Raw genomic sequence first — 13,357 nt, 5'->3', positions numbered from 1 at the left:
ATTAACCTAACTGCTCTCTTCTAAATGGAATCTAGAAGCCTGAGTGGGAACAATATTCCATGGCATGTCAGATTTGCGATTTGTACAGGGCGAATAGCTGTAGGGAAGAAAAGTAATGACAAGAGCAAAAGAGAAAACCAAATTTTTTAGATGCAGATTAAGCAATATTTGTAATGTGCTTGTGCCAAGAGAGATTAGAAGTCAGGGTAATCCCCAAAAGAGATATATCAACTTGCCTAGAAATCAGAGTGTCACCATAGATAAGCATAGGAGCAGAAGAATCCTTTTTTCGAAATTTAAAACAAGACTGAGTTTTAGAAGGACTGAATGACTTTGCCCCACTAAAGAATTACCTGGAGATCAGCATTTAAGGAATTGGTAGCGGATATTAGAGAAGTTGAAGCTGATTGAGCAGGGCAAGGTTTCTCAAAATGGAAAGTGGAATGCAATGTGCTATCATCGGCAAAACTATGGATAGCATTTCCAGGCAATGGAAGAAGGTCATTATACAAGAAGAAAAGAGTGGGGGAAAGAACTGAACTTTGGGGAACAGCAGCATTAATGGAGGAGTTAGAAGACAGAGAACCATCACCCTCAGTGAGCGATCAGAGAAAACTGGATAACCAATTACAAAAAACAGTTGACAAACCATAAGATGGAAGCTTGTTTAGAAGACTTTTATGCCAAACACAATCAAAAGCCTTTGAGATGGCAAGAGCAATTGCTTGTGTTTCAACAAACTTTTCCATTTAATTTGTCCATTTTCCTAGAAAACTACCTAAAAATCTTCCATCAGATAAATGATCACCAATGGACTGACACTGACAGAATCTATACTGGTGATCATTGATCAGATGGAAGATTTCTAGGTAGTTTAACAGTTGGCGGTTAATTCATTTCTCCATTACTTTAGAAAGAGAAAAGTAATTGCAATGGAATGAAAATTGGATGGGAGTATTTTTGTCACTCTTTTTAGGAACTGCCTGGATATGAGCAAATTTCCAAGCAGAAGGAAAAACACCTTTGGAATAAAAAAGTGAAAAAAGGTGGCAAAGAACAGGAGTAAGAACAGGGACGCAGGTTTTGAAAACAAGTGGAGAAATACCATTAGGACTTGGAGCTTTCTTAGCACCAAGTTTCGTCAAAATCCTTCTGACATCCTTTTGACGGAAGACCACAGGAGGCATTGAGTGGAGTGGGTTGGGAATGGGATGTGTTTTACCAAGATCGTTAATACATGAGTTAGAAAAAAAATGGGATGCTAGCAGGTCAGCTTTATCCTTGGCTGAAGTGACAACAGAACCATCTGGTTTTGACAGAGGTGAGAGAAGAGATGGGCAAAAGTTGCGGCAATAGCTTAGGTAACAAACCAGAATGCTTGGCTACCATTAGGGCAAGAAGCAAATTTTCTACTCTTAGCTTGTTCAAAATCTAGTATGGACTGATTAATAACTGATTTACAATTGTTGAGAACTTTGCTGTAGGCAGAAAATGAAACCGAAGAATTGGAAACAAGCCAATTACGATATGCAACATTCTTCTCTTGAACAGTCTTAGCACATTTATTAGAAAACCAAGGTTTAGATAAAGAACAAGATTTTAAAGTGGGGGGTGAGATAAAGGATTCCATTCCTATAAGAATAATTTCACTGACAAGGTCTGAGCAAACGTTGACATCAGAAGTTTTGAAACAGTAATCCGACCAAGGAAAAGAAATTGCGCAGGTCATCCCATTTTGCATTCTTGTACGTCTGTACACCTTAACCTCTGCTTACGTTGGTTCACACCTGGGTGGTCACCCACAGTTTGCATGTGCATGGAGGTTATACCCAGGTTTACTAACAGTCCCACCATCGTGAAGGTGCAAGCAGAGAATTTGACTATCACCCGAATATCAGTTCCATCAGATCAGTGTTTTAGCTCCCAGGTAGCAAGCACAGCTTGTCTGGCATATCTGAGAGAATGACTGTGAAAACCCTCAAGGACCATCTTGCACCATATATGCAGTACTGTTTGTAATATTTTTGGCATTAGCATTAGTAAAGGCATATGATGCAAGAAAGCAAGCTTTTGCAACATTGGCCAAAAAAAAAACCACTCCTATTTCACCCTTCCGTTCGTTCGAAATTTATTTAGATTTAAATTTATTTAGGCTATCAACTTCCACAACAAGGGATGGAAGTCTGTTCCACCAATCAACGACTCGCTGGCTAAAGGCAAATTTCTGCACATCTATCCAACATCTGTCCTTTCTCAATTTGAAAAAAAAAAAATCCCTTTCAGGCGATTATTCTGAGCAAGAGGAAGAATCCCATCAGCATTGAGTATGCTCAAACCATTCAAGGCTTTATACACCTCTATCAGATGAACTTGCCGTCACCCACAGTTTGCATGTGCATGGAGGTTATACCCAGGTTTACTAACAGTCCCACCATCGTGAAGGTGCAAGCAGAGAATTTGACTATCACCCGAATATCAGTTCCATCAGATCAGTGTTTTAGCTCCCAGGTAGCAAGCACAGCTTGTCTGGCATATCTGAGAGAATGACTGTGAAAACCCTCAAGGACCATCTTGCACCATATATGCAGTACTGTTTGTAATATTTTTGGCATTAGCATTAGTAAAGGCATATGATGCAAGAAAGCAAGCTTTTGCAACATTGGCCAAAAAAAAAACCACTCCTATTTCACCCTTCCGTTCGTTCGAAATTTATTTAGATTTAAATTTATTTAGGCTATCAACTTCCACAACAAGGGATGGAAGTCTGTTCCACCAATCAACGACTCGCTGGCTAAAGGCAAATTTCTGCACATCTATCCAACATCTGTCCTTTCTCAATTTGAAAAAAAAAAAATCCCTTTCAGGCGATTATTCTGAGCAAGAGGAAGAATCCCATCAGCATTGAGTATGCTCAAACCATTCAAGGCTTTATACACCTCTATCAGATGAACTTGCCGGTGCCTAATCTCCAGACACTGTAATTTGCAAAACTTAAGCCTTTCTTCGTAAGAGAAACCCTCTGTTCCATTCACTAATCTTGTTGGTCTTCTCTGTACTTGTTCCAGCAGCTCTACATCCTTCTTGAAATGAGGTCTCCAGACCTGCTTACAGTACTCAAGGTGTGGCCTGACCATTGCCTTATACAAGGGAATAATCACCTCCTTATCCCTGCTAGAAAAATTCCTGTATATCATTGACAAGACATCATGAGCTACTCTTGCAGCCCATCTGCACTCCTCAAAAACTTTATATCTGCCAGCACAATTACTCCTAGTTCCTTTTCATTCTCTACCACAGTCAGTGTAGTACCACAGAGTTGATACGTTACTCTGGGATTACTGTTTCATATATGTAGTACTTTACATTTGTCAATGTTAAACTTTTTTTCCACCTCTCATCCCATCTGCTCAACCTTTCCAGATCCTGTTGCAGCGGCATACTGTCAGTAGTGACAGCATACTGTCAGAAGTGACAGTATGCTGTCACTACTGACAGTATGCTGCTGCGTGTAGTTAGTCAGTAGTGTCCTTAACAACCCTGCCAACCTTTGTATCGTCTACAAATGTGGACATTAAGCTTGATATACCATCATCAATATCATTTATAAATATAGAAAACAACAATGGACCCAACACTGAACCCTGAGGGACTCCACTAATAACATTAGTCCATGGTGAGCAGTATCCATTGGTTACTACTCTCTGTCTTCTCCCCCTCAACCATCCCTTTATCCATAGCAGCAATTTGCCTCCAATGCTACACTGCTCCAATTTGTGCAGCAGTCTTCCATGTGCAACAGTATCAAAAGCCTTTCTAAGATTCAAATATATAATATCAAAGTTATTCCCTGCATCCAGTTCTTTTGTGACTGCATCATAGTATCCAATCAAATTGGTCAGGTAAGACTTTCCCTTAACAAAACCATGCTGTGTCCGAGCTATAACTGAAGACTTGTCTAGGTGATCTTTCAGTGCTTCTTTAACCAGTGCCTCTATTAATTTTCCTGGAACAGAAGTTAAACTCACAGGTCTATAATTACTTGTGTCAGCCTTTGATCCTCCTTTGTGAATTGGGGTCACATTTGCACATCTCCAGTCTATGGGTAGCTCCCCTGAGTCCAAAGAAGCTCTCATAATTATGGCTAAGGGTTTGCTTACTTCCTTTAATATAACTGGATAGATCCTATCCACCACAGGTGCCTTTTTTATGTTTATCCTCAACAATTTCTCCTCCACTTTCCTCTCAGTTATTACAAAATCATCTAGCTCATTGCCAGAGTTTACTTCACCTCTGGCATTCCCCCTTCTGAATAAATCCTCACGTGTGAATGTAGATGCAAAATACACGTGTAGTTTGTTAGCCACCTGAGCAGGATCATCAAACAGTTGAACCATCAATATCCAGTGATCCAATCTGATTCATCCCTTTCCTTCTAGAGTTTACATAGGTAAAGAACTCTTTTCTGGGTTTTTTTTTGCATTCTTTGCCAAGGATTTCTCATAATCTGCTTTTGCCTGCCTAATCTCCTTTGTTACTTGGTTACAGACCAGCTTATATCTATCATAGGTTTCCATGTCACCCATTAATTTATATGTATCCCATGCATTTTTCTTCTCTGCCATATGTCTCATTAGTTCATCTGACATCTATTTAGGCCTAAACATTGAACAATATTTCTTGATTGGTATGTAAATCCGAGTAGCTTCTAAGATAAATTCTTTGAATGCTTCCCATTTTGAATTTGCTGTTAGTAACATCATCAGTTGGTCCCCCTGTATAGAATTTAAATACTGTCTCAGACCATCGTAGTCACCTTTACGAAAGCAAAAACTCTTCCTTTTACCCCTGATGGTAGTTACCTCTTTGAGTAAATCCCACTTCAGCACACTGTGATTACTGCCACCTAGTGGTTCCTTTATCTGCAGATTCTTAATGCATGAAGAATCATTACTGATAATCAGATCAGAGTATTACTCCCTCTAGTTACCTCCCGAACATGCTGATGTAGAAAACAATCATCCAATAAATCCATAAAAGCCTTGCTAGTGTGTGAGTGAGTAGCCAACCCACAAATTCCAGTCAATATCTGGGAAATTAAAATCCCCCATTATAAGATTCTCTGATTTACTAGCCCACTCTATTTCCCTGTACAGTTTCTTATTATACTCATCAGGGTCATTAGGCCTATAGCACACTCCTACTCTCAATTTTGATCTCCCAATGATTATGTCACACCAAACTGACTAGACATTGCACTGTCCAGCGATTTCGACTGGCTTCACTTCCTTGGATTTTATGTGTTTCTTAACTAATAGGATAACCCCCTCCTCCCTTCCTATCCTGTCAATCTTTTCTGTACACATTGTACTCCCCAAATTCCAGTTCTGAATTCCTTATATCTGTGTGACACCACGTCTCTGATATCCCAACAATATCTGCCTTTGATGTTTTGAGCAATACCTCAAATTCATCAAATTTATTTACCAAACTCCTAGTATTGGTGTACACGCAAGTATACATGCACTTGTTTCTATTCTTAGCTACCCTAACACAACCCATGTGTTTACTTGTACCGCAATGACTCCCAGCAGTCTCTGAAATATCCTGCATCTTGTTTTCCAGGCTGCTGCTCATTCCAATAGAAGCAGTGCAAGAATCACTTTCACCTCTGCCAGTGGCTACTGTTAATCTATTAGTCCTTGAATCACCCCAAGCTAGCAGTTTTCCAACCCACTTAACACTGCCTCGATAGCATCAGCAAATATTCTTGCACCCTTTCTATTTAAGTATATCCCATCCCTGTAGAAGCAGTCTCTTCTGTTAACAAGTACAGACCAGGCTGAAAAAAAATTCTACCCCTTGAACCTTGCACAATCTTTCCAGCATTGAATTGATCGACAAGGCTCTCATCATATACTCCCTCCTATCGTGTCTGGGCAGAATTGCAGACACTTTCAAATTCAACCCTAATTCACAGCTTTTTTTCAACGGTGATCTGTACTTGTTAAGTAATTTCGCTGGTCTCCTACTCTTAATATAATTAGTGTCAACGTGTAAAACAATATCACCTTTTGTGCCCTTAAAAGATATCTGCTCTATAATGTCATCAACCTTTGCCCCCGGCAGACATACCCTGGTCCTGTTCCACCTATACTTTTTACATACCATGTTCCCCGTTTCCCTTAGAATAGAGTCACCAACAACTACTATTTCCTGTGGGACCAGTGCATTCTGCCTTAGAGGTTGCCGCTGTGTTGCAGGCGCTTCCGTAGTCAGGTGGGAAGGAGCAGCAGTGCGTAGCACACGCTTCTTGATTAAACCGGGGTTCGAGCCCGTCACCACCAAATACGGAAAGGTCAGGGAATGACCACCGCATATTCACGGAGCAATATGGCCTTAGTTGCTAATGCTCCTAAAAACCAAACAACAACAACAACAACAACAACAGCTGTGTTGCATGATGATCAAGTGCAAGCTCCGGCATTGATGTGGATAGCTGAGAGCTTTATGGGCCCCTGAATTTAGATCCTTCGAAGGCATCCACCCTGTACTTCAAGCTCCCATAACAACACTGAGTTGTTGCCTGATTTATTTACACTCCTTACATCGCGCGCACACAAAGACATCCCCCATGGCAATATCATATTCCGTACCCAATTGCTCCATAAACAACATGCAAGCAGTGCATTTTAAAAGGCTGTGATTCGGAGGGCAACTGCCCCCCTCAGTTCTCCCGAGCCACAGAACTCCCATTAGCTTGAGCCTTTTGCTTTGCTGCTCTGGTCTGAGTCATGATTTTGTTTTAATTTCAATAAAATTTCAATTTCAGTACAAAATTATAACCCTAAATTTGTATTCCAACACAGTTATATAACACTATATATCTATATATATTTTTCAATATCAAGTATTATCTACAAGTTCCGTTTATATAACTTCCGTATCAAGTTATGTATTAATTAATTATGTTATATTTGTAAAATGTAAGTCGTTATATGTATTTAGTTAAAAAGTACAATTTAATTGACAATGAAGTTTAACAAGATTAATAGATTTTACTGATTAATTGACACTATTATATTATATAATATAATATACTATACTATACTATACTAAGCTAACGCTATCTAGTTCGGGATATAACATTGTATCGTATAACAATTGTGGCAAGTTACGAACGGTAAATCTACGGACACTTTAAGTATTAATTAACTTCCAAAATCTCGCTGTCTCAATTCAGAATAAACCAAGGATATTGACTAGGTCTATAAGCTACTTATAGAAAACAATTTAATATAACAATTGGTCAATAAAGCAGCTAAATATGGATAAAAATCTTCTTGTTCAGTGGAGCTGCAAAACTTGTAACACATGGATTGGATACCCTTACCGATACTAAGTAATAACCTACAAAATCTCTATCTAACTTAAACTTTAAACTAAGTATTGTAACCAGGAATATAAAGCTACACTAGAAAATAAGTTAATATGCCAATTTAAGCTAATAAAAGAGAAAAACTTCTCTATTTCCAGGAGCAGTAAAAATTTCGCCTGCACAAGGCTACTCTCGTTCCCGTGTCATATGCATATATATGCACTAATGACTATAATGGCCACAATATGCATTCACATATGCACATATACAATTGCATATAATCTGAAATCTAGATATTATATAGTGCAATTATCCTTCTGTATATATTCATTTTCCTCTAATGCATAATTAGAGGAAAATGAATTAAGCATAATACATGTATATGCATAATTAAAATTCATAGACAATTACAGGAAACCTTCGTAACGTTAGAGGATGCAATGAAATCAACTAATTCTTGCATTCTCTGACATAAAATTCCTTAAAAAAAAAAAACTAATGATTTATTTAATAAATATTTTGATATATCATTTAATACAACTGGGAACTACTTTGTGTTGTTTTCAAAAACTTTAAATATACAAGGTTTTCAGACCATAATTTTCATTTATATACCTCTAATATATAAATCAAAGGACAAAATATTGTAGTAATACTCATATAATAAATTTATATATCGTGTGTGTGTGCTGTGTGCTAAATAATTAATGAATCAGTCAGCACACAGTAAAGTGTCAATTTAGTGTGGTCATCTATATACTTTTTATAAAGAGAAATATAATCAAATACCTGGTTTATTAATATACTACCTGAGAAGCATGATAATGCAATAAATCCACTATGAGGTCAGTAAAACACCAAGATGGCAATGGTGGCATAGCAGATGTTGCCAATCTCCTAGTCTGATCTTCTACATCACTGGCAGTCATATCTATTTCTGTCTCATCTTCACAAGCACTTGTAACAGAACTAGGATCGTTAGTGATTTCAGGAGGTGGAAAGCATTCCCGAATTGGATGACGAGGCTGGAAAGCTTCAGCAGGAAGAGTCCAGTCTTGGGCACTATTTAAAGTTGCAATTTCACTATAATCAAATCCCATTAAATGATCAATGTCACCATCACCAAAGAAATAATCCCCTTGAACATGGACCATACTAGTAGCTATATTTGTAAGAGTACTGTCATGATCTGTTTCTGTTGTATCTGAATCATCTTCTGTAGCTCCTGATGTATCAGCTACCAGACGATCTGCAGTTCCATAACTAGCACCACCACCACTAACATGTCTGCTTCCACTTTTGCTTCCTGCATTATACACAGTATTTCCACTGTTATGTCGGCTTGATTTCTGATTATTACCATCTTGTGAGCTATCAATTCCTGATAAGAAATGATAAAATCATATTAACAGATTAAAATAAATATTAGGAATGCATTTTTTAAGTTATCCTAAAATTAAATTATTGAGTTATACAGTTAACAGCTTTTAAAAAATATTAAGATTAAGAGAAATCAAGATTAACAATATTTAAATGAAATGTACCAGAAATTGAACTAAATAATGAAACAAAAAAATTAAAATATTGTACAAAAAAAATTACACAGCTATATTATTAAAGCATTAATTTGCTTGCTATTGAGAGAGATATTTTTGCTTGTTTTCTATTTTTTATTTGTTATTATAAAGGGTAAAATTTTAAAATAAATTTTTACTGCTCAAAATAATTCATGGTATTGAGTTATGAATAATATATATAAAAAGAAAGAGAGTTACATATAAAAGTAACAATAAATAAGAATAGAGAAATTATTTGCAATACAGATGCTCTGGTTTATAAATCAATATACAGGGTTGTTAAAATTAAAGTATCCCTATGTAGAGGGCTCTGGAGCGAGTTCTAAGGCTCGTACTGAAGAGAAATTTGGACAATAGGTACAACAAAGAATGCACTCAGCATTTATTGGGAAAAAAAAAATTAGTTACAAAATTTGTCACTATATGGCACTGTGGCAATACAAATCACTTGAACAGCACTACAATTGTTCAATGTGTCCTCCGTTTTGGTCAACAACAGTTTCATTTCGAAGAACAGCATTTTCTACAGCAGAACGTAACATGTCAACTGGAATAACCAGCACATGATGTCTAATGATGTCCTTCAGATCTGCCAGAGTTTGAAATCCTTCCCGATACACCTGGTTCTTCAAAAAACCCCACAACCAGAAGTCGTATGGGGCAAGGTCTGGTGATCGGGGTGGCCAAGATGTCTGGAAACAATAGCTGATGACCAGTTCATCTGTAAAGTGCTGCCTTAGCAATATTTGGACATAACGGTGGATGTAGGGTGGCACACTGTCTTGCATGAATATGGTATCCTGAGGCACCCACATTGTTGCAGCTCTGGTATTGCGAAATTTGCCAACATTTCATAATATCACTGTGCAGTGATGAAACAGGTGCAGGGTCCAGTTGGTGTTACCTGTTCAAAAAAATATGGCCCAATCGTGAATGTGGCCGTAAATCCATACCACACTGTCACTTTTGGAGAATGCAACAGGACCTCTTGGATAACTCAAGGGTTTTCTGTTGCCCAAATGCAACAGTTGTGCATATTCACTTATCCATTTAAGCAGAAGTGAGCTTCATCACTCCAAAGGATGTTCCATGGCCAAGTGATATCCACTGTCATTCGTGCCAGAAACTGAAGTGCATATGTGAAATGAATATCTGCATCACCATGCTTTAGTTGCTGTAGCATGTGCATCTTGTAAGGATAGTGCCGCAACACTAGCCTTACAGTGGAATATGGCATGTCCACTTCACGAGAAACAGCTGGCACACTTGTGCTACCACATGGACATTGACGATAAATCCACGACAGCCATAGCCACATATTCAACACGAGAGGAGTCCACTCAATTTCGACCTCTACCTGGTTGAACATCAAGATGTCCTGTTGCTTCAAATTTCGCAATCATTTTGCAGACAACACAGACAGTCGTGGGTCCACACCTTATGCGCTTCTGATGACAGAATTCTCTGGTAGCCGTAGCTGCATTGTTGCTGTTCTGATAGTACAGCTTCACTAACAGCGCCTCTTCCTGCAACGTCATTGGCACTGCTGCTGTAAGGTAGGCAAACATCTACTGTATGATTTTGAAGAGACTGCTTTGCGTTTATACAGTACAGTAGAGCTGAGTAGTGGTGCTGTGGCAATAACTTACAATTATGCAAATAATTGTAAGTTATTTGCATAATTGTAACTAAGATAGTTACGTGCCATACAGTGACAAATTTTGTAACTAATTTTTTTTTTTTTTTTTTTTCAATAAATGGTGAGCGCATTCTTTATTGTACCTGTTGTCCAAATTTCTCTTCAGTACGAGCCTTAGAACTCGCTCCAGAGCCCTCTATATAGGGATACTTTAATTTTAACAACCCTGTACATGTATTTTCAGGACAAACAAAAACTGTGTCTTACTCCCACCCATTTCTACATAGTTCAATGACAATACGGCATTTCTCCAGAGTTACCAAAAACCTGGTTATTACAGTAAAACCTTGCTTTAATGGATTATATGGAAGTAAGGCCTATCTGCCAAATGCAGTTATCTGTTAAACTTTAAATAACACATTCTTGATGAAATTGCTAGAATGTTATGAAAAAGTGCTGTGCTATGAAAAAAAAAAAAAAAAAAAAAAAACCATTAAATATTATAATATTGCATTTTACTGCACTTGCTGTGTGGTGAAGAAGAGCCTGAAATTTTCTGTTTAGTATAATGGTGGTGGAAACTGATTAAAGCTGATCTAGAGCCTGAAGAGCTCTCAAGTACGTTCACTGGATATTCAAATAACTTTCTGCTGATCACATACATAAATAATATATCCATAGCCAAGTGTCTCAATAGGTATTTACTAGCAAATAGTGTTATTTGAGGACAGGAAAAGACTGAAAATGGAGGGATACGAGATCTGTTTATCAGATCTTGTATTTAGTGGCCCCATGTTTTCCAGATCTTGTATGGAGAAGTTCTTTGCTAGAGCTTCTCCACACTGGGAAAGAAACAGAAATTCTACAGGCGCTCCTTTATATATTATCTAATGTAATGTGAGGTTTTCTTGAAGATTTTCAAATTCAACCAGTATGAACATCCAGTGAAAAAATTCACTACAAAGCAAACAATGTCCTTTTTAGAGTGAAATTTTTATTAGAATTTCACTATCACTGAAAATGATAAGTTCTGCCATTTAGTTGTGTACTTGCTGTAAACAGCCTAATTCTTTTAAACAATACTAATTTAACTATATTAAATAATATGACTTGCAAGAACTCAATCATAATTCCAGATGGCTACACTTTAGAAAGGAATGCCCTCTGACTGAAGACAAAGTATAAAATCCAGACACAGAGTAATGTTTAAGTATAAAGGTGTCCCACCCCCCACTTAGTGCTCTTAACTGGAACTATAAAAACAGAGCACCAAGTAAACCCATATAAGTACGGGAGATTTATCCATAGGACATAATGTAAATAATTTCAACTAGTTGGCATGACCAGGGTTTCTGGTTGATTTTAAGGAACCATTTCTATATATAACAACAACATTAAATGTATTAAACATTTAATGTTGTTTAATAACTAACTTTTATAAATTAGCAAAAAACATAAATACAGTACATGTTCAAAAAATGCAAGAAAACGTATCTTAAAATTACTAAACCTTGCACATATACTACATTCACATTATTCACAATAACAGCTTGTAATATTAATTTTCAGTCTGCTCAAAACCACTAAATGTAGTGTAAATCAAGCACTCTCCCAAGCACACTTTTTTTTTTTTTTTTTTGTGTCCAATTTAGTTTCCAATAACAAGATTTCCAACAGCTTTTCACCTTCTTTGCATTATTAGCACCAGCTGATTCACTTGATCTCTTTGAGGTTATTTAAAAAAAAAAAAAGTTGAAACTACTTGGTAACATGGTAAACTAAAATCAATCACTCAGACACATATACAATACATAAACCAGAACTGACTAAAAACCAAAAGTAAACTGAAAAATTATAAACATTTCAATACACTTTAGTTAATAGAACCCCCCAAACCCCCAGTAGATGCTCCCTTTTCCTAATAACTAACTTCAATAAACTTTAACACTTCAATAAGCTTTAGTTAATTAGAACCCCCCCCCCAAATCATCAAATGCTCCCTTTATCAAACAGAACTTTTAATTTATCCATCACCTGCAGATGGGGGATATATAAAGTGAATATTTTTGTAGTATGCAAGAAATGGTGCAGTGACCGCTTCAATATATTTTCTGTCTATAGCATTGAATGACTAGCATTTTATAGCCATGGGTACAAGAACCCTGTGCCAGTACAAACAGCTACTGAAATTAACACAGAGAGGTAAATTACCAATGAACAGTAAAAATAACTTTTGGGGCAATAAACAGACAAACCTCAAAAATTCTTCTTGTCATAACCTGGAAATGCTTTGCAGCATTTCCAATTTATTTGACATCAATGCAGCAGTTTTCTCTTTACACTACTGGTTAAAAGTCAATTTAAATCGAAGAACATACCTTTGAAGGTGAGCACGGTGAATTACAGTTGAATGGAAAATTAAACTGAAGAGCATTAAAATTTTTTTCCGATGGGACCTTTTAGGCATCAAAGACCTGTTAATGGGTAACTTCTTAAAAGGCAATTGGAATGAATGGTACTACCCAAGCACCACATATCAGACATCTATAAATATGCTCATAGGCATTTGAGGAGATAATAGTACAAATTGTGAATGGAACTCTGGCGATCAATGGAGTTAACAGACTTCCATTCACAATTTTGCCTAAGCATGGTGATAGTTAGTTTGATGAAGGCAGCGTAATGGTCTACAGCTGTTTTTTGTGGTTTTGCTTGGGACTATTGTTTGTTTTGGACAAAACCATGAATAGTGAGGTCTATCTAGAC

The 13,357-nt window shown here is 37.1% G+C and overlaps 1 protein-coding gene across 2 annotated transcripts in view; it reads right to left on the bottom strand.

Annotated features, from left to right (window-relative positions):
* Wdr24 (WD repeat domain 24) overlaps nucleotides 1–13,357 on the bottom strand; it is a 223,103-nt gene that overhangs the window by 59,751 nt on the left and 149,995 nt on the right. For both annotated transcript variants that reach the window (XM_090383842.1, XM_090383843.1), the window contains exon 10: nucleotides 8,185–8,756. In XM_090383842.1, coding sequence (XP_090239968.1) covers nucleotides 8,185–8,756 — 572 coding nt within the window. The remainder of the gene's footprint in view (nucleotides 1–8,184; nucleotides 8,757–13,357) is intronic.

Source organism: Mastigoproctus giganteus, chromosome 10 (assembly GCF_048544385.1).
Source record: "Mastigoproctus giganteus isolate SK-2022 chromosome 10, ASM4854438v1, whole genome shotgun sequence".
In the NCBI taxonomy this organism is placed as follows: Eukaryota; Metazoa; Arthropoda; class Arachnida; order Uropygi; family Thelyphonidae; genus Mastigoproctus; species Mastigoproctus giganteus.
Note: the sequence above shows the minus strand (reverse complement) of the source record. Positions and strands in the feature narration are given on the sequence as shown.